Raw genomic sequence first — 22730 nt, 5'->3', positions numbered from 1 at the left:
TCCCTTGTTTGAGAACAGCGAAGTTGAATACATTTACGTATCCGCGAGGGCAAGCGCGTACGAAGTGGCGCTTCTTTTGTGGACAGGACACGAAGAAAAGAAAACGGAGCCGTCGAGCGCGTTTGTAAGTGAAGGTGTTCATCGATTTGCGTCGTACGCGTGCGGTGGTGCTTGCTGGCTAGGAAGCAGCAACAGACATTCGGATGGGACGCGATCGCACCAATCCAGCAAGAAAGTACTTTACGTATGACATCACGACAAACAAGTCTGTCTGTATCATGGGCTTCAAGAAAGGGAAAAGCCTATTTGAACAGACAGTCACCTAAAGGAACCATGAGCTACCAATTTCACAGCTGCCTATTAATATTACATACCATGTGTGCGGAATAAACGGGTTTACATTTTGCAGCATTGATTTTTTTTTCTGGGAATGAATATGCCCACCAGAAGCGGAACCGGTTCAAAACCGGTATGAACCGTTATTTTTTTGCTCCGGAGCAGAACCGGTACCGGACCGTTTATGATAGAACCGGACCGAAAACCAGAACGAAAAACGTTTCGGTTCGACACCCTGCCTGTAACGTCATCGGTGACGTGGCATCATACCTTCTCCTCCTTGTTATACCCGAAGCGGCGAGTTAAAGTGACAGTCCGGACCTCCGGAGGGGATGTCCCGTCTTCTCCTCTTCCGTAGTGTCTTTTCGCGCTTTGTTTATATCTTCATGTCTCCGGAGGGTATTCGGATCGCGACTTTACACATATACCATCCCCATGAAATAGAAAAGGTGAACGCTTTCCCATTTCAGAGAAAATGAATTAAATGCTACGGTTAACCTATATCCGGCTTCGGTTTCTCGGTGACGTCACTGTTGCTCCCAACGTCACAATTGTGCAGCACTATACAACAATCGGGGCGTGGTTGACGTGCAAAACAGTATTTTCAGGTGAGACTTGACCCAGTTGGAATTGGCGATTTTGTTTAACAACGTATTTTATTCCTAACTATGTAGCATATGACATTTGTTATGCAAGTGTTGCTACCGTAACTCAGAGAGACCCCCTGACAAATGTTTATGCTGTACAGGCCAAATCTGTGACTAGAAAGAGATCGACCCTTAGAAACACATACTTCAAAAGGCCTTGGTACTACATCGAGCTTTTATCGAGGACGATGAATACTGGCTATCCGCGACTGTTTCAGGAGTTCGTTCTCCGCAAACACGAAAAACGACACTGACGTTGTGGTTTCGTTCCTGTCTTCACGATGCACTAAACAAGACCTATACCTCACCCCTCAACACCGTCACATATCCTGTAACCAGTCACTGTTAATAAAAAGCAGGAATGCGAGTACACAACGGCACAACACATAGCCGCCAAGAGGAGCAGAGCCAGCCAAGCATAGAGCTAACATAGGAAGACTCTAGAGAACGTACTCGGCGCTCCGTCAATGGGATTCTCATATTCCGCGCAGCCATCCGTTGGTCATGGATAGCGTTAGTGGACGAATTTCTTCCCCTTAACTACAACGAAGCTGCTCCGTTTGTTGCCAACCCTGTGCAGTCACACGGGATAACAAACGGGGAAACGAGTCGATGGAGGGAACGACGTCCAGCGTAGGAAGCAAGCCAAGCCGTGTAATTGCGTTGAGTAGGTATGAATCTTCGAGATACGTGCAGAATTGGGTAGTGCTACCAGAATCTCAAGGTAAACGTCATATCAAACGTGAATCATATTTTATCTGTGAGATTATGCAACATCGCCTGCCCTTTGCTTTCCACCAACACAGATGAACATGTCTACCGCCTATGACGTGTTGAACTGGCGTTTGTATGCTTTGCGAGCGAAATCAATAAATCGTTACCCATTGCAACACATGTACACTCTAAATCTTTTCGCACCTTTAAAGGCGTAATAACGTGCATGGCGTACGCCTTTTTCGGTGTAATTTTGGTAACATCATAATGGAGCACGGTTTCGCACTAATTTTCTTTACTCGAGTGTTCTCTGTCGTCAAAAAATTCGGCTGTATATTGAAACAACCCATTCTCGTTTGTACCCTCCGCGTCCCTACCCGTTCTCAAAACTCCCTTCGCGGCACGCTCTTCTCAAAACTAACCATACCGGTTTTTCTCAAAATAACCCTTTCGTATAACTACCCTGCTTATTTCAACCCAACGGTGGTAGTTTGCGCTTTCTGCGTGCGGGTTTTTAAATAGGCAATGGAACATAGCTTTTGTTATTTATTTATTTTTCTGCTCATTTTGTTTTTATTGTAACCGCTGTACGACGCATACAAAATTTTCTGAGAAGGGCTACAGACCACAGAATTGCTTCGCTTCGTTTAAAAACTGGAGCATCGTCAGCCTCTCGTTGTTGAGGTCCGATTCGAGTTGCTCCAGCTTTCTGTCTTTATGCACCCATTTTCGATCCCGGGCACGAAGGCTGCCTCCGTGAGATAGTTGCAGCAGGTGGATGCTGTTCAGCGCTTCGTCCTTCTTGATAAGATCGACGAACGAATATATATTTGGGTGCGCTTTGTTGACCCGTGCATTAATTTTTCGATGCCACGCTTCAAGGTGGTTGTTTGTCCTCGGACCACGGTTGCCGTTGTGATTCCACTGATGAACTTCGAAGTTTCCCTCCATCCACGTGCTTTCGAAGTAGTCGATTAGTCGATCGACGTTGGGCTCTCCAGCTTCCTGTCCATCTTGCCGAAGCACTGCCCACGCACGCGGCACCATAGGGGGTGGGAGGAAAGCGAGGGACACCATTTTCCGGACCAGCGACTTGACTGCGGGCACCTCGTGGTACGTGGTTTGCAACGAAAGTCGCTGCACTGCGGCCCACACTCTTTGGGTAAAGTGGAAGTGACATCCACGATGCACGGCGCTTGGGAACACTGTTCTCAATGCTTGGATAAGTCCCTGTTCAAAGTCGGTGAAGAATAGCGTTGGAGTAGGACTAGCGTATCCTGCTGATATGCAAGCGTCTTTCAGAAGAGAAAGTGCGCACGAGTAGATCGCCGTCGACCTCCCGGGCAAAAGGATATAGGCACAGGGAAGAAACCTGCCGCCAACGGACAGGTGGACAGTCAGAAGTTGGTCGAACACTCGGGGAACAACGAAGAATGTTCCGTCTAAAAAAATCTCATGCGCCTGAGCAATTAGCTTCAGGCCCGTGGGGGATGCAAACCCCAGAATCCGTTGGTCGACCGACTGATCTATCACAAGAAAGGGCTGGCCGTCCTCCGTTACTCTGTAGTGGTCAGGCAGGTCAACGTCAGCAGCCGAACTCGGCAGTGGTGGTTGAAGCTTGTTCTTTTCTCGGTATATAGTGTCTTTCAGGCTATTAAACGTAGGAAGCTCCCCTAATGCGTCGCGGTCTGCCTGGAAATGAACGAAACAAGCACTCCAATAAGGGCACAGAGTTGCGCGCCCTTACGCGGCTTTCGGCACGTGACAAAATAATGAATGAATGAGCACGTGATGAATAAAATGCTCACAGTTTGCGATATCCTGAGAAGCTCGGCATTGTACAGTTCTGGGGCTGCAACATGGGGGCTTTGCCTCGCTTTGTCCTTCAGTACTCCTCGGAACTCATCTTTAAGCGCTGCCGCACTGTCCGCGGGATGATTGTGCTCGTCTGCAATGCGTGCACACCCACGCATAAAATTTAAATATAACAAATACTACAACGATTTATACCGGCTGGGAAGCCATGCTCTAGAAATTAAGAAGCCGTATCTGCACATTATTTGCAGTTCATTACAATGGACTGGTACTTACGGAGACGTCGTCGCACTTGCTCGCCTTCGGTGATGACGCTAGCTTTGCAATTACTAGTCAGGTACGATGCGCACCGCCACGCTGTGCTTCCGTTTTGGTTCGTCCGTTTCTTATGATACCTATAACCTTTCAAATGTAAGCACGGGTTCTCCTTCTGGGTCTTTAGAATCACAAAGTCCGCCATGGTCCTCCAGTCGACACGTCTACAGCAGCAATGAGTGTTTCAACTTTGAACCTACATGCACATGTTTCGACATGACCCAGATACGGAGTTCTGTGCAGAGCTCCTAGTTGACTTCCACACAGGGGTCAGTACACCCAGGACAACCCGCTTTGAAGAAGGGCCTCTTGATGTAGGTTGAAAAAAGAAAGGGTATTGTGATACGGGTTGAAAGAAGAAGGTTGCTCTGAGTAAGGGTCTTTTGCCACGGGTCGAAAGAAGGAGGTTGTTCTGAGTAAGGGTCTTTTGATGAGGGTCGGAAAAAGAAAGCCGTTTTGAGCACGGGTGTTTCAAGGAGGGCGTGCTGAGGCGGGATTTTCGAGAATGGGTAGTTTCGATAACCAGCCAAAAATTCAGTCTTGCAACGTCTCAACATTGTTCAACAGTATTATAGACACTTGCACGTGCTCGATTATCGGTAGCGATGCATATATACATTAGCTCGTATCTACGATATCCCAGACATAATCAAAGCAAGATTTGCGCTGACACTTGATCTTTTGTAATGCTTTCCGAATTTTGTAAAATATCATCCTGGAGATGCAATGTTACGCAGCCGAGTTGAATGTGCATAGCGCACACCTTTAAAGGTGTGAAAAAGTTTACAGTGTAGGCATGTATTTCTGAAGACAACAATAATCCAAAGATGAATACACACAGTAAACCCCCATCGCCATGCTGCTCTGCGAACCAACGGGAACCGGAAAGTGCAAAAACGAAACCACCCGCCATTCTATGCTCTGGTTTGTCGAGTTTCGTGATAATAAAGTGACGAACGAACGACAGCACACAAGGACGTGATGTAGTGGGAAAATATTCACTGCTTATTTGTTTAACACGTACATATGTACGCCGAATTTAGATAGCAAGTGAATAATTTAGGAGTCAACTTCAACTTCAGCGGAATGAAGCAGCCAACGGAAAGCAATGCCTTCCATGACCAACGGATGGCAGCTCCCTTGTGGTCACGCTTTTTTGAGCGAGTCTGACTGCCCTGCGGCCAAGCAAGCGCCAGAAAGACCGTAAAAGAACGCTCCTGGCGTCACGACTTTTGGAAGTGCGGCTTTCAGTCGGGGGCAAAAGATGCAAGTCGGAAATTCCATTATAAATTCTTGGAGCCGAATGTAAACGAAATATTTGGCATGGCGGCATGGGAAGATATAAGGAATGATCTGACAAGGCTTATTTAATTCACATGCGGGGTCCAGACTGTCTCTTTAAGGGTGAACGCGCGAATTGCACACATGAAAACCTTTCGCGCTATTCCGTAAAATGACACACACACTTTCATCAGGCGTCTTAATCTGAATTTTTTTCGGATGGTCCTCTGTACTCCTTTAAGTCCCGTCAACAGTTTTTTACTTTTCCTTCCACTACATGTCTGTAGAGTATACTGTGGGGATGTCCCTCGTGTGAATACACGGTTAGAGTGCTTAAAAACTCCATAGATTACAATTCAGACGGCACCCGGATTAAATTGAATAGCATCTGGACTTTTTTCATATGGCGTCCGGATTAAATTGCATGGCGCTTGGATAATTTCAGATGGCACCTCGACTAATTCAGATGGCGCTTGTACTAAAATGTGCGGGGAAACCTACCTGTAGTGCTGACACCCGTAATAAATGGTTGTATTCGACTTGGAGCTCCTACTTCTTAGCACATGCATTCGTGGGCATTCCGGGAAGTCTTACGAGTTCGTGCGCTTCACAGATTCCCTGGCATATAGCTAGTGTGAGAAATCCGCGTGCCCCTTTTGCGCTAGCTTGCGCTTATGCTACATAATATGCTACATGGTAATACTACCATAGTTACTACATAAATCCTATATAATAGTTATGATGACGGTAGTCAGTTTCTTAGTGCTTGCTAATGCTATTTGCAAGAGACTCAGACTATGAAGCAAAGTTCCTTTTTTTTTTAGATTTTTTTTTTAGTTAGAAAAATAAATAATTATTATTGCTCATGTACAAGTAATAAAAGTATATCCTACGACTGCAGTAATTCCTTGACGATACGTGGCGTAACAGCATTTGGTTTTCAATATTACATTGCTTTTCTCAGGTTGTAATGATATTACTAAAAAAACGAATAAATTTTCCATGATTTTTTTACATCGTCACAACTCCACGTCTAACGTCACAAATGGGTGTGTGTAGTACAAAATAATCCTTGCGGCAGCAAAGACGTCAACTGTCGCGTTGCACCTCCCGCCGCTTGGTCTGTTCAATTGCCGACTAGTAGCAACACAAGAGGCACGGAACACGAGAGTTTAGTTTGTCGACCCTAGAGCTAGGCACGTAAGCACAGCAAGGCGTTCCAACCTGAATCTGACGTGGAGCGTGACGCTAAAGTAATGCACATAAGCATTACTTTGTCCGGTATAAAGCCCCTGGTTACCTTGAGCTCAACTCGATTCCGCAACACACGGCCCGACCAAGTCCCAATATTATAGTCAGAATGCACTGTTGCCATGGGAGACGTGTTCCAAGCAAAATACTACAAAAAAATGCACTTCACCGCGTGACACGCCCGGAGCTAACCGTTATTGAGAATGACAGCGTTTTGGTTTTCGCAGTTTTGGTATTTGCGAGTACAAATGCAGTTACGCTGCGAGTTGCAAGTAAGATGAGGGTGCACCCGAACGGCATCCACGCACACATGCATATCTGCGCACTACATCCGAACTTGTGAACGTACGCATATGTGAGCATCGCCTGCCTGTCGTTATTATCAGGAAGATACATCTGCAGCGGCCTATCTCTAGACTATTTTCAGTTATGGCCTATTTAGAGATAGGACAAAATCCAAAATTTTCTTAATCCGAATCCAAGAAAGGTTGTGCAAACCCACGAATCCTACGAATCTTTCGAATCCTTTCTTAAAAAAGAGTTTGAACAGCCAGGGGAAGATACACCTTTACTGAAAAGCGTTTTGAAGTAGAACGTGATACGTTTGTTTAATGAAAAATTCATTTTCAGGAGAAAACACACCCATATAGATATTCTTAAATGTAATTCCGAATGCTTTCCATAAAACTAAAACAAAGGACGCTCAAAGGCAAAGGCATGCTACTTATAAACTGGTAATGTAAGAGTTCTTGCTTAGACTCTTCCAGTACAGGTAATGTGAACAAAACAAATAAGACAACACACGCCCGCCCTCAGCACCGCCGCACTCAGGCCTTCGGTGGACCACACAGGCGTGAATTTTGAAAAGAAACAAACAAGCGTGGTTGGTGGATTCGAAAGATTGCTTCGCCATTTTGAACATTGGGATCCCTATACCCGAATCTCAAATTTCTGCCTAGAATTTGAGGATTCGGTTGGCCCATCCCTGGCCCATTTATACACTCTAAACCCAGCGACGGATAGGTGCCGTCTGATCAACTGGCACATATTTTTAAAAAATGTGCCAGATTACTTCAAGAGGCATGCGGTGCCTGCGAAAGCTGCAGATGCCCTGTGCCCCTGAAGCAACTGGTACGACATCCCTGCTGACGCCAGGAGCCACAGTGTACCGGCCGTAACGGTTACTTGTACCCAGCAATACGCGAGACACATTGTGCCTCTCGAGTTCCCCAACAGAAAAATGACCTCCAGGCTTCGCAAAAAAAGAAAAGAAAAGAAGAAAATGCTCCAAGCACATCGAACATGAAACACTTTGGCTTGCACGTACCTTTAAATTGCATCCTGTACATCATGGCTTGCCGAATGGAAAGCGCACACGGTTCACTAATCCCAACAAAAACATATGGAGCACACGTTGCACGGGCACACAACCCATCCGATGCACCACGCAGTCCTCCCAACGTCCAACACACAATCCTCGAAACTTCGAACATGCTGGCACTGCAAAGCTCAATCAAGATCATCCTTAGTGACGAACACGACAGTTCCTCAAACGAAATGGCTAACGAACAATTGTCCAAGCAAGTGGCACCAGACATGCTTCGATGTAAGAAGCAGTTCCAATTTTGCACACGTATGTGTGACCGTTGAGACAGGAAACAACCTGCAAAGAAACCGGGGTGAATATCACGCTGGTATTGTTCCAACGCGAATTCTGGAACAGTACACCATTTTGTGACTCACATCCTTGCAATAGATACAGTCCCACGGACACCTATAAACAATACAATTAACCTCGCTTGTAACATAGGCGAAGAGTCTTCAATCTGCCGGAGGGCGTCGGGGCACAACGCCCCCCCCCCCTCTATACGGAGAGGTCAGTAAAGTATCAGGAGTTCCGTGTTGTGACGTCATGCGACGAACTTTTACAGGAATTTCATCATCCATCGCATGCAGCACGCGATCGATTCTTAGGATATCACTCGAAACTGTCATCTTGAGTGTCAGCTGGGTAGACTTCCCGGAGGGGGCTGGCCCCCATAGGAAAGTTCCGGGGTTCTCCGGCCCCCAAGCCCCCCCCCCCCCCCACACACACACACACACCGCAATCGGCGCCTATGGCTCGTAATGTACATCGTCGCTTCACCGATGTAGCCGGTCCTCTCCTGCCGCCATTTGCAATGCGTCCACCGTCTGCAACAGAATGTACTTCGATGGTTAAACAGCAGTAAAACGCAGGCGTCGTACGATGCATCACAACGAGGTTAACTTACCTTGAGCAAACAGTAAACCTTTACCCAAAAAGCAACGTTGTCATCCTTCTCAAAGGCGAGGTTGCAGTGCAGACAACGGGCAATAGCGGGGTAGTAGCGATATAGCGGGAAGGAATGCACTGCGGAAGAATACGCGGTGCTATGTCACTCCTCACCGGTGGAGCACGGAGCAACGTAGTACGTTTCAACGAAGGCACACATATTCAGCCGGCACATGCATTATTCAACAAGCACACGAGTACACCGTTCAGGAGGCACACATATTATTCAGTGGGCACAAAACCGTTTCATACCTACGTGACGGCTTTGTACCTGCTGAAATTTGGGGATGGGGATCGCTGTGCTTGCGATTTGATAACCGTTACGGCTGTTTCCCTGTTTCCAGACGGTTACGGCTGTGTACCCGCTGCACTTTCTGAGGGAACTTTTTTAACCGGCACGTGTCCGTCACAGGATTTAAACTGTACATGCTTGTTTACCTTGCTCCGTGATTACGAGCGCTTCAACTATTTCCTAGAAAGCTGCTCTTTAAAGGCGTGTGGAGGGGACGGTATGCCGCTACGTCAGCACTGATCAACCATGATGAAACGTCCCGGAGGACCAGATGTGCTATGAAGCTTCTCAACCTTGTCCTCGCTAAACGACTGCGCCCATAGGTCTGAAGCTTCTACTGGCGGTGCGGGGCCAGCTGCCTGTAGGTGGCGTCGTAGTTGCAGATGAGGCAGTTATACATGGTGTGCGCAAATAAACTACGGTGACGTTTGCGGACGTACCTGAGACCCACTGGAGTTTATCTGAACACATCCTGTACGTAGAAAGGCAAACAAGACACAGCAGTTGACGAATAGGCCCATTACTAATGCCTTTTCATCGAGTATCATTCTTCAATCCTAGTTAGGTAACCTCACCAGTGCCCATATTAATTCTACCATCAAACGCAGGGCCGTCATAATTGTAAAGAATATTGAAGACGACAACGTTTTAGCTGAGGCGATGAGGACGATGAGTCCGTACACATCAGGCTTCGTACTTAGGTCCGTACTCAGGTCATGCTCACAGTCTTCTTGGACCATAGGGGCCCGATAGTGGACCATTACATGGGCAAGGGATCCGCGGTGACAGTCCATCATACTGTAACATATTAGAGGAGTACTTGCGAGCTGCAATCACGTCAAAACGGTGTGGTTTGCTCAGGTGTGTTGCTGCAGCACGGCATGCGAGCCCTTACAGGGCACGTACCACAGATGATAAGATCACAGGCCTGCGTTTCAGGTGCTCCATACTCAATGGTGCTCGCAGTGTGTTACATATGGTCACCTGAAAGCCTTGGAAAGGCCTGTCTGGCTTGTGACTAAAATATGTGTGATTTAGCTACCACTTCTTTTTTAATTGCTTTATTTCTCTGCAGATCTGTGACTATATGACCGAAGGCGCCGAGGATGCCACAGCGTTTGGAATAATACAGCAAATCCTGAAAATTGGCTCGAAGGTAAGAACTTTCTAATGTCCGCATTGCGTCGCACGTGTTTGTTTCCAGTGTCGTTTCCTTATATTTGAGGGCCAATATAAAGGAGAATTCGCACAAACACCTAGGCTATACCTAAAGTGTGTGATGAATCATGAACAAAGTCAGTTATGTAGCTCTGGGAGTTGTTTTGTTTTTTGTCCGTGCCTACCCTCCTGGTCAATCTCCCGTTAACATGGTCTTGCTCCAGTAAGCGCTCTAATGAAGGGCAACAGGGGAAAGAGAATATATTTAGTAATGAGACCTGCAGCGCAACGCAGTTGGGTCAGTGAAAGGCCGCCCACGTGCCCGCCGCAGAAGCAGCAGACGAATAAATTCAGAGTATCGAGTTCTTGATCGAATCTTCGTCACCAGTGTGACAGCCTATAACAAGCCACTCTCAACAGTTTCCAGTCAACCACGAAGTGTACATCAGGACATAACTTCTCAAACGAACCGCCATGTGCATCTCTCACGAGTTCCATGACTCCGTGAACGCCCTCTGTTCCTGGTTCATGCGCGGCCGTTTAGTTCCGTAACTCCATGAAATACTGATCATGATCAAACGGTCGTTCTCAGAATTTCATTATTCATGGCAGTTGTCTACGCGTTGCACTGAATCCAATCAGGCCTGTCGTCATCTATGCTACATACGCCATATGCTAAACCCGTCTACGTAATGAAGAAACTGTGGCGGCCCGTGGACGATGATGACACGCTACTGCTGCCGCGCGCTTATCAGCCAGGGGCGGATTACGGCCACTTGTCGGTGCGTAGTGCAGCGTCGTCTCCATAGCAACGCGTGCTGCACGTGACCCGAAGCGGATCGGGAGAAGGACGAAGTTCCCTTAAGGCGGGTTCCCACTACCGGGCGGGAGTGCGGAACGGCGCTCACAACGGCAGAAACGGCACTTGAGTGTCACTGTACAGCCGCTTTCTGGCGTCGTGCAAGATGTCGTTCCCTGCGCAACAGACAGCGTCCGCCGGGAGGTAACTGACCAATCACAGTAAAGGCGAGGAGGAGGGTGTTTCCGCTTCCGCTTGAAACCGTGTTTCCGTGTTGTCTGATGTTGTCGCGGCGCACGTGGTTTTTCCACGGTTGCTGTAGCTATGGGCCGCGAAATGGAGCTGCTGTTGGAACGCATAAAAGACTTCAGATACCTCTACGACAAAAGTGAGCCGAACTTTAAGGATACACAGATGAAAGAAGCCAGGTGGGAAATGATCGGCAAGGAATTTGGAATGTCCGGTAAGTCGTGGTTTCCGTCTTTTTGTTCACATTCGGTGATGTCAGAGGAACGCGTGGAGCAGCTGGAGACTCAAGCCATTAAACTTGATACTCCGATATGATGTACGTTCTTTTCAGGAGCAACATGCGAAAAGAAGGGGTGCAACGCGCGATATCACTGTGTGAAGATAAGGAACAAACTAGCATCTGAATCAATCGCGTAGTGAATGACGCGCAGCGACGGGAATGACGGCGCTGGCAGCGATCTGCACTTGGGCTCCACCGGGCGCACCAGTAACAGAGGTCTCAGCATACCAGTGCCATGACCCGGAGGTAAGTCCCACTCGGCTGGGACATATGTCGGTGGTACTCTGAGTGCCCTCGCTGCCCGCTATACTCAAGTCCCCACTGCCACAACCAGTGCGGTGCATTTTATTAAAAACATCCCGCGCCCTGTTGCGAACGCGGTACCGCCAATCCTTCCAACTCTGCTGCCACCCTTTTCCATCCTTCTGAAACGTTCCGAGCGAATTCAAGGTCACAGCAATGTTATTGTATCCCACTTCGCCCTCCGGTCTACTGCTGTTTCCCCTGGCAGAAACTGTCAGTTATTCGACAGCTAAGGAGATTTTTCAAGTATGGCCAGAAGCTGCTGTCGCGGATTTTTGTTTGCCATACTTGGATTATAGAAATGATTGAGAGGTTTTGTTGTTACCTGAAGCACCGTACTTTAGAAATAAACTAAACGAAGCTGCCCTCAGGAAATGGCACCGCGAATATGCCGCCAGATTGTCGCACGGTAGCAGACGACCCAACGTCGTTCTCCGATTGGTTCACACTCAACTTGCTGACTTACCAAGCTTATTGCACACCACACTACATCGTTTTATTTTCGCATTTATATTAATATGCGTAAACGCGACCAGACGACCAATGATGTTTGCTAATTTCGCACTTTTTGTCCGGCATAGGCGGCGTCTGGCATCGAGAGTAGCTTCATTTCTCCATGCGCAGGCGAAGCTCGCCTACGCAGCGGATGACGATTGACTTACTGGCATTTTTTAGCCGTGCGTCGGGAGCGCCTGCTCGTGCGACGATGGGCGGGGCCACGCTTGGCCGACGCACGGCGGTGATGGCCAGTAATCCGCCTCATGTCCACGGGTGCCTTCCTGGCATAAGGCCACGGATATCTGCTGGGACGTTCCGACACCGCCGGTCAGGACTCGTGTGGAAGAAGACCATCTCTGCATTCGGTTACCAGTACATCAAAAACCGCATTCCGGCGGACAGTTCGGCCCGTCACCATCGCGAATTTCCTCATCACCATCACACAACCATCCGTGAAATACGGTACTGGGCCTAGATCCTACAAGGACTCGCCAGGCGGTGATGTTCTGCGCTCATTCAACAACCTGACATTTCACAACGACGCTCCCGACTTGCCCGCGTACTAACTAAATTCACTGCGTACGCCTCCTCAGGGTTCACGATGCCACTCCTCGAGCTTACTCCTCGGCAGTACCGGTCGCGGTACGCCTCTGTCGATCTGCACCACACGCATCCCCTGCGTTAGCGGTCCGGGAATTCAGACCGCGCGGCTTTCCTTTCTACGCGGCCTTCCTCGTCGGCCCTCATCTTCGGCAAGTGAAAAGCCAACCACCTTCTGGCAGACATGTCGCCCTGGGACCACTGTTCTACTCGGGACTGTCACGCACACAGCCCCACACACAGTGAGCTCCACTTCGCGCCGCCACGGTCACCCCCGGCACTTCTCAGCACTTGTGCCGGCCCGTGGACGACGACGACGGGCCTCTGTTGACGCGCACCACTGCACCTGCCAGCCAGTTCAACTGGCGCCGTCCTGCCGTGAGGCCACGAACATCTGCCCGCTTGGACATTCCATCATCCCCAGTCAGGACTTGCATATAGGGACACCACCTCCTCTACATTTGGTGGCCCGTACAACGAACACCATGTTCGGCGTAATACGGCCATTCACCTGCAGTGAGTCCACAATGATGTCCCCTCCCTACCCATCCGCTGAAAACGTCAAAACTTTTTTGCACAACTTTGCATAAGGGGAGGTTAGGAGAAGAAATGCACACCTTCCTTTTTTGAGCAAATCAGTACTCAGAGCTTTATAATACTGTGGTGGGCCTGCAGTCCATTATGTGGTACAGCACACACTGTAAGAAATTTCACTGTAGAACATTTCCCCCATTATAATGACCATCTCTCCCAGTCTTTCAAATTGCCATTTCCCATAGTGGTTTACTATATGACACAGTATTTCTAAATCTTTACTGTAGTTTACCGGCTCTAACAGAAAAAGGTACCATTGTTTCCGACCACAGGGCACAAGCCATAAATGCTATACGACAATGCTACATCTTGCTGTCTAGAAGCTGCTCATATTCGGACATGGTATGGTGCACGCAGGATAAATTCCATGGTTAAAATATCCAATATCCGGAAGAAGAGCCATGACTATACGATCTCGGGCTATTATTATGGCACAGGGCTATTATTCAGGAAAGCCGCAGGTAATCAGTTTCCTTCTGTACGTTTGTGAGGCTCCGTTAGTGCATGTGTTGACAACCAGCAATCGGAACTTGGATGTAAAATTTCAGGAAAATTTGAGCCTCGAAAAAAAAAAAAAAAGGTTCCCTTCGTGTTTTTTTTTTTTTTCAGTTGTTGAAAATTTTGAAAAAATGAAAATAACGATAATGTTGTTACTATAGCCTGTAACTTGTTTATTGCCATGTATGTACAGGATGTTACCCAAAAAATGTCCACCCATGCCAACGTACCGTGCTCCTGTGCCATTACTCAGTGCGGAACACTGTGTTTCTACATTTCGAGGGACTACCGCATCCGTCCCCGTCGATTTCGAAATTATAGTGCCGTCTTACTCCGCGTTCATCACTGACAGTAACGCCAAAAATCCAACGCGAATTGGTGGCGTTATTCCTGTGCAGTTTGATGAAACACGTGGCAAGAGGAGACGATAACGCGACGAAAACACCACTCGGACAAAGCGAATCAGTGAGCTCCCTTGGGCGCGGACAAGTCCAATTAGGGAGCGTATGGAGTGACCTTGGTAGTCTTGGCCACCGACTGGCGGGCGGAACGAGGGAACGGCTTCTGCTGCTCGCGGAGAGCACGGAGAGTTTGTGGAATGTTGTTTTTGGTTAGTGACAGACGTGTTTGTGAAGCCCGAAGCGTAACACCGTGTTCCACGCAACATGGTCGCGTCAGAACTCACACTGGTAAGCTAAAGTCGGCGTATTTACCGATGACTTTTTGCTTAGTAGGTTGCGGTGCGAGCGCAAACTGGCGACCTCGGAGACAAGCGCCGAAGCTGCGCGGCTGCGCTCTCATTCGTGTGCCTCGCTTATGTCATCATGGTGTTAGCTGGAGATTCAGTGCGAATTAAAACTCGTTTGTTTAATACCTATGCCGTTGCCTGAAGAGAAACTTTTCTAAGTTGAATGTGTAGCGGTGACGACCATTACCATATCTGTCATACACACGTTTTCTTATGTGATAGACCTTGTAAAGTTCTCACGACCCCTGGAGAACATTCATTTAATGTAGATCTCAAGGGGGGGGGGGGATATGTTTATTAAGAAAAAAAAAAGAAAGGAATGGGTTAAAGGGGGTTAAATATGGAGGTGCGAATGTATGATCCAAAACGCACGAATTCAGTATTCAAAACAATCAAGATGGCGGTTGTGCGAAGGGCAGTTGAAATATTGCTCCTCAGGCGGCGCTGTACCGCTTTGGTAGGGAGCCCTGACGGCACAGGGCTACGGCAAAACGTCGGTGCGCCGGCGGCGACCGACCTAACCGAGTCGTTCCACAACGATGGGCCGGCATACGGTTTGTAGCAGGAGGATGTTAGGAGGATGTACAGCCCGTATCGTACTCCAACAATTGCCCGAAATTCAGCCTATGCACCCTTACGGATGCTCCTTTCCACACAAGGGTGTTACTTTCGGCGATCTTTAACAATGAAAACAATATGTCATCGTAGAAAAACACTTTATTGCATCATAGTCAACAGTCATATGCGCTTATTTATTGATGAGGCAGAGTCGACTGAGTAAGGAGCATTTATTTCAGGCGACCACTTGGCCGAAGATCGAAAGAAAGAATAACGAGCAACGCGCGCGGTATTCAACACCATGGGCAGGCAACTGGCTAGAAACCCTTAGAAACTGAGCGTGGAGCGGTCAGGGGCGGTAGAGGTGCGTCTCACACATGTGCGAGGACCACTGGACATGCCGTCGGGACGGTGGCTGCGGGTTGTCGAGTCGGTAGCAGGTTGTGCGTGTAGAAATCCGGATATGGGAGACGGATCCCGCGCTGAAGGTGAGTCAACGTGGGCGCGCTTACGTCGGTCAAGGAATATACGGTTTCATCTCGGTCGTGCATGCGAAGCCTATAGTACTTGGAATGCCGGTGGAGAATGCGGTAAGTGCCGTCGTAGGACTATTACAAATGTTGTCGGGGGCATCGTGTCGCACGAAGACATGAGTTGAGGTAGAGAGAGCGAGATCCATGAAGACAGAACAGGAAGGGAATGATCAGAGTGCAGGAGGTCTCAGAGTACGGCAAACCTGACTAAGACGGGCGGCGAAGGTCGCCGGGTCGGGAAAGGAGTCAGCGGGATTGCCAAACCCGAAGGACTCTCCAGGTCCGCGTAAGGGCGTATCAAAAACAAGCTCCGCTGCAGAAAAACCTCAGTCAATCTTGAGCGCCGTGCGGGGACCGAGTGGTAAGTGATCAATCCAACGCGTCCGGTCCTCCGTGGCACGTAGTACAGCCTTGAGCTGACGATGTAGTCGCTCCCCATCCACCATCCCATTGGCGGAAGGGTGGTGCGCGGTAATATGGAAATATCGATAACCGAGGAAGCGACACAGACGTTGGAAAACTCGGGATGGGAATTGCCGCGCCCGGTTAGTGGTGACAGCACCTGGCGACCCAGATCGAGATGAATGTCTTTCACACTGTATATGCGGTGATGTCGGGAATGGGAGATACTTTGACCCAGCAAGTGAATTGATCGACACAGGTGAAGAGGTAACAGTGACTGGAGGAAGACGGCAGAGGGCGACGATGTCGAGATGAACGTGCCGGAAACGGGCGTCAGGGGTGGGATAACTCTGAAGCGGGGTAACCTTATGCTTATGCACCTTGGACTCCTGGCATGCCACACAGCAATACGACCACTGACGGACATTGGCCTTCACTGCTGGCCAAATGAAGCGTGGCGTGATGAGGCGTTGTGTTGCGCGGTAGCCAGGATGAGCCAGGTCGCGCAGAATGCGGAAGATAGATCGCCTAAACGGCTGGTGAACGTATGGCCTCGTCGATACATTGGAGATTTCGTAGACGAGCGGGTGCGGAGTCATAGGTAGCGATGCCAGTTGAAAACGTAAGGTAGGATAGGTTTCCCGCAAAGCGGATAGGTCAGGGTCGCGGGATTGAGCTTGAGCAAGCGCTGTATAATCGAGAGAGGCGGGTGCCATTGCCGAGCACATATTGGTCTCAATCTCAGACAGGACATCCACAGCGGCGTTCCCGTACCGGCGATGTACCAGATGTCTGTGGCGAATTCACTTATGTAGGCCAAGTGATGGATCTGTCTTGGTGAATGATTCGCGCCTTCTGAATCGATGGCAAAAGTCAAAGTCTTGTGATCCGTAGAAATGACGAATTGGTAACCTTCGAAGAAGTGATGGAAGTGCTTTACTGTCACTTAGGCTGCAAAGAGTTCGCCCCCGAAGGTGCTGTAGCATTGCTCCGGGAGTTTTAGCTACCTGGAGAACAACCCGAGCTGAACCAACAACCGTTCTCACTGCCGAGCTGATGCAAGGCCGAGCCTACCGCGGTGGCGGACGCATCCACGACGAGACATGTCTTGGCGTCGGGAATGAGATGAACGAAGAGTGCAGCATCCGCGATAGTCCGTTTAGCGTGTTGGGAAGCATCGTCTGCCTCGGGCGTCCATTGTAATGGTGCGGAGAGTCCCCGTGAGTCAGCCAGAAGGCGAAAGAGTGGGTCGAGAATCCGAGCTCCGCCAGGCAAAAAACACCGGTAGAAGTTGACGAAACCTAGAAATTCCCGTAACTTGTGACGCGTGGGAGGTCGGGGGAAATCCTCAACGGCTTGGACGTTAGCAGGTAAGGGCCGAATGTCTCTGGCGCTGATGCGATGTCCCAAAAAGTCAAGTGCGGTGACACCAAACTCGCACTTCGCACGACTGATCACAAGTCTCCAAGCTCTTGGAGACGCCGAAACAGCCGCCGAAGATGGTCTTTGTGTTCCTCAGGCGTGGCACTAGCGACCAAGAGATGTCGTTGATGTAAGCAAAGCAGAAACGAAACCCACGTATAACTTGGTCAATAAGTCCGCTGGAAGGTCTGGGCAGCATTGCTGAGTTCGAATGGCATGCGACCATACTCAAAGAGTCCGAAGGTGTGGTGATCGTGGTATCTGTATGTCGCAGGCTTCCATCGGAATCTGGTGATAAGCTTTTATCAAGTCGATTTTGGAAAAGAGCGTCGCACCATGTAAATGCGCAGTGTGGTCAGGGGTGTGCGGGATGAAGCATCGCTCCGGGACGGTGATGGCATTGAGCGCGCAATAATCGCCACATGGTCTCCACTCTCCTGGATCTTATTTTGAGAACCATGTGTAGAACCGATGCCGAGGAGCTGGACAACTGTCGAATAATACCAAGATCAATCATATGGTCAAACCCTCTTCGCGCGATGGGCAGTCTTTCGGGGAAGCCTCAGCGGACGGGTATGCACTGGTGGCCCATTCGTCTGGATATGATGGGTGACGTTGTGACGCACTGGAGAGAGGGCGGGGTGAGGTCGTGTGATCTCGGGGAACTCGTTGAGCAATGTGAGGTAAGGCGAAGCAGCAGTGGCGCGGGCATTGGTCGGACAAATGGAGTGGTATGGCGATGCTATACCGTTCGCGCTGAGACCGGTGTGGTTATCGACAAGTCGCGGACGGCGCACATCCACCATGATGTCATAATAACTCGAGAAATTCACGCACAGGAAGGCGTGACGAACATCGGCAACGATAAAAATCCACAGAAACTGGTGTCGCAGTCCAATGTTGAGCGTCAAAGAACGCTCACCAAAGCAGGCAATGTCCAAAGCGTTCACTGCTTGAAGATTATATTTCGGTGAGGGATGTCGACGGTCAGCGGCGCATGGAGGAATGATACTAACTTCAGCCTCGGCGTCTACTAAAAAATTGGCAGCGGTTATCTTGTCGAACACATAAAAGAGGCGGTTTTCATCGTTGCCAGCGAGCCCTACCCGCGTCTTCCTCGCCGCGCCCTCGTCTTCCTCGTCGCACTACATGTTCTTTATGACATCACTTTATCAGCAATAAAAAAATGGGTGTTACATGGGTGTTACAAAGTATACTGTCCTGCTCTATACCCAAAGTGTACTCCAAGTATACTCCACAGTATACTCCAAAGTATACTGTATACCTGCATATGTACTATGTGCTTCACAAATATTCCCCTTAGAGATTGTTTTCATAGCATTCTTGTTGTTTTCTTCGGAATTGAATACTGCTAGCATCTATTTGCAATAAATCTTGAATAAAAAGATATTGTCTCTGGACAAACTTGGCTGGCCTTGAGAAAATCCTCGTTTGGGAAAAGAAGGAATGGAATGTGTAAGAAAGTGAATCCCCCACCTCCTTGGAGTGACAAAGCCTGAGCAGTTGTTTCGGTTTGGTTGTATAGATAGAGAGATAAGGTCTCCACGCTTCGAGGAAGAGTGTGAAAGAGTGAGAGCCATGATTGTTTCTCATTGTACCATGTCTATTTTCCGTGTGTTGGATTCATAAAACAAAGTAAGGTTTGTGGTGTCTGTTGGAATGAAAATTGCATAGTATTCGATTACATTAAGTCGCGAGGATGATTTTATGGTGATTCAAATGATATATTATTTTCCTGAGTTGTTTAAGTGTTGGAGAATGCGCCGCTTATAGTGTTCCTCCGTTCTTCAGCATCAAGTCTGTGTTAGTCACAGTTGGAAGTTATTAAATTTGTTATGTTTCTCGTTTCGATAAATTGTTTCGCTATTATGTTCCTACGTGTATCTGATGTTTACGTGTTGGATGATGCGCAGGTTTGGCTCTCTATTAGTGCTAGCTGTTGATCGTGTTATGTTATTTCTCATTATTTCATTACGTCTGTGCTATTCACTTAATAATAAATTGATTAATTAAAAGTTACGTCATGTTGGAAAAATCATGTGCAACTTAGATTCCATGTTGTGCTCGAAATTCCTTACAGCACTCAATAAGAAACATGATAATGATGAAATTATTAATGTTGCAATAATGGTGATCACGACTCAGACGTGTTATAACAAAATTTGTAATTTTGATGGTAATGTCATTGATTAATATTGTTCTCTTCAACTTCCTTTGCTATAGATTTTATCAGAGTTTGAGGTAACTCGTTACTGTAACTAAGTTCCTTTTTTGGTAACCTATAACTTAACTCGGTACTTTGGCGCCGTGGTGACTTTCAGAGGAACTCGTTTCTCCTTCAGGTAACTTTACCAAAGTAACTTAGGCTAAGTTCCAAGTCACTTTAATTCGCTTTTCACTCACGTCCACATATTTTCTTGCTTTCTCTCCGGTTCTTTCAATGCATTTTTGCCATGAAACGTAATATTCAGTGAATGCAGCATTCTATCCAGGAAGTAAGAACTGCTGCCATTGAAATGAAGCTGGACAATTGTGCGCCCACAGGGAGAGCAAAGCGTTCGAATATACCTCTACCAGAGAAACGTCATCATGACGTTGGTCGACGGACTGAAACCCAAACAAATAGGAAGGAGAGGGCTGGGTTCCACGAACGGGCACTTGTTCGCTAACTCCCATTCAAAGAAAAGTAGGGCCGAAGGTCGCGTGCCTTTCAGGAACTATCGTAATCCCATTTAGACCGTGGCTTTCGTGCGCAACCTTGTTCCCCTCTAGCTTCGAGCGAAGTTCAACTCTACCAAATTTGTGGCGCTGTCAAACACTATGACGTCATTTGCTTTCAAGCAGGGAGATGTCTATTGCTGGACATAAAGGAAAACGATCTAAGCGTGTTCCACTCCTCCGCAGGCAACTCAATGTGGAACTCAACTGCTCACGCGCGCTGCACCTGTGTAGTGCAATTTTGTGTCCGAAGCAACTTGGAAGTAACTCGTTCCTTTTTTCTAAGTAACTCCATAACAGTGAGTTACATTTGAGGCTGAAGACTAACTTAGTTATCTAACTTCGTTAACTAACTTCGTTACTAAGTCACGCATTAGTTAGTGTGGACAGCTTGGGGTCAGGATTATACACATTGAGAAAAGTGCGCCACGCTACAAGACACACACATTATTGAATACAGAGCAAATAGCTACACTCTAAGAAAAATGGTAGAATTTCCTACCACCAGTTGCAACAGGACAGTACTTCTACCATTTCGTGCCAATCCACACGCAACTTCTCCCCCGCGGGTATAAGCGGCGGCGTCCCTTTCCCCTGCTCCTCTCTCTCACGTTTGCTCTAAAAAAAATGGTAGAATTTCCTACCCAAGTTGGTAGAACGACAGTTTCTACTCTGTAGTTTGCTTCTACTCTGCAGTTATACCCAAAAGGTAAAACTGGTTGGAGTAGAAATGTGGTTGCAATGCAGCTCTACCGAAATGGGTAGAAAATCATACCTTAGAGTGTAGACTTACCGTTCTCAGCATGGCGTAACAAGATCTGCTAGAAAAATCGTGATCGTCCTCACTGGAAAGAAGGCTCAGAGCCAAAAAATCTCGTTTACCCTCCATCAAGGCTTTGATTTCTTCTCGCATTCCCCGGTAATGGTCAAGTGTGAAATTCTGATCTGAAGAACACGATAGCATATGAACACCATCAGAAATAAATTAGCATTATGCGTCAGGATGCGGATTAATGCAGAACAATTCATTCACTAACCAATTTGTTTTTCATTGTAACATAAATATTTCGCATGACCACGAAAACTCGCCTTGAGCTGATGATGTCCAAGCTTCCAGTGCAGCACGCAGTCAACCTCTTCCACACTTTACAGAACCATATTTTCTCCATAACATAACCCGTTATTCGAAAAGCAGCGCAAAAAGCACAATGGAGCACTAAAACCGAAACCTTGCATGTGATGCTGCACACCTAAGTTTGAGAGAAGCCTTCTAGAATGTTGACATTCATGTCGTAAAGCATCCAGGAGTAACCTTCTTCAATGCGAGAGTAGTAAGTACTTGACTCTCATAGTTCACAACGCTCAACTATCCTGAACACGATTTAATTAGCAATTAGAGCTAATTGGGCCCCCCCACATTAATCAGCATCCTCCAGGGAGCTACCACACTGATTGGGGAGCGTCTACCTCGTTTCCAGACCAGCTCAGCATTGTGCACTACGAGATTTCATAACAACTAAAAAATAGGTAGAAAATAAAATAAATAGATAAAAATAGGGTGGAGAGAAACAATTTATTCGAAAATCAATGATGCCGTTGTGAAGAAACCGCTCCAGAACACCCAAGTGACCAGCGCCCGCCATGTTGGTAGTTGGCACCCAGCAGTTGCAGAGATCGACGACAGGTGGCCAAGTACTTGCAAGGCATCACACCAGGTGGCGCCACTCTCATAGCTCTATGCAAGAAAGACAGAACAAGATACGAGGGGTAGGTAAAAATGACAACACTGCCGAACAAGTCTAGGCATGCGACAGAAAATGTCTAACCGCTACTGCTAAACAGCACGGAGAAAACAGTACACATAGGGGAAAAGGGAGACCGGTTACGCCTACCCACAGCGTCACAACACTACACAACTAACCCAAGGCGGGAACCGCAAAACGCTAAATATGCGACAACACGAACAAAAGGCTTGCTCACTGCTAAACAAGTCTAAACATGCGCATATGGCAAACATGCGGGAAAAGGCTTAACACAAGTGCAGTCAAACAATGCGCAAACATAGCCAAATCACTCATCGGTCACTGCTAAACATGCGCGTACGGGGCACAGCAAACATGCGAGAAAAAGAGCGTGGTAAAACAATGCACGAACATCAGCAAATCACTTACCCTTTCCCCCACGGCGACGGTGCGTCTGCTCTATCTGGCAGCCAGGCAGAAACTGAGCGGGTGCGGGGACTGTGGAGCAACCTAGCGTACGTCTGCTCTCCACGACAGGCAGTGAGCAAGTGACTGGGACGCCGCGCCTGGGTAGCTATGCATGCGCGCGAGCGCTCCTAGCCCCTCTGCGCCGCCCGGTTGTTTCGGTTTGAGTCTCTGCTC

At 48.1% G+C, this 22730-nt stretch overlaps 2 protein-coding genes across 3 annotated transcripts in view; one reads left to right on the top strand and one right to left on the bottom strand.

Moving 5' to 3' along the window:
- Window positions 1-22730, top strand: part of LOC135396041 (uncharacterized) — a 534032-nt gene that overhangs the window by 414542 nt on the left and 96760 nt on the right. For both annotated transcript variants that reach the window (XM_064627099.1, XM_064627098.1), the window contains one exon: window positions 10041-10121. In XM_064627099.1, coding sequence (XP_064483169.1) covers window positions 10041-10121 — 81 coding nt within the window. The remainder of the gene's footprint in view (window positions 1-10040; window positions 10122-22730) is intronic.
- Window positions 2093-4112, bottom strand: LOC135395168 (uncharacterized). Its single transcript, XM_064626409.1, has 3 exons — window positions 3789-4112; window positions 3506-3645; window positions 2093-3389 (listed from the first exon to the last, which is right to left on the bottom strand). The coding sequence occupies exons 1-3, from the start codon at window positions 3970-3972 to the stop codon at window positions 2316-2318; spliced, it is 1398 nt and encodes a 465-aa protein (XP_064482479.1). The 5' UTR covers window positions 3973-4112; the 3' UTR covers window positions 2093-2315.

Source organism: Ornithodoros turicata, chromosome 5, assembly GCF_037126465.1.
Source record: "Ornithodoros turicata isolate Travis chromosome 5, ASM3712646v1, whole genome shotgun sequence".
In the NCBI taxonomy this organism is placed as follows: domain Eukaryota; kingdom Metazoa; phylum Arthropoda; class Arachnida; order Ixodida; family Argasidae; genus Ornithodoros; species Ornithodoros turicata.
The sequence above is the reverse complement of the archived record's forward strand: the minus strand, read 5'-3'. Positions and strand labels throughout refer to the sequence as shown.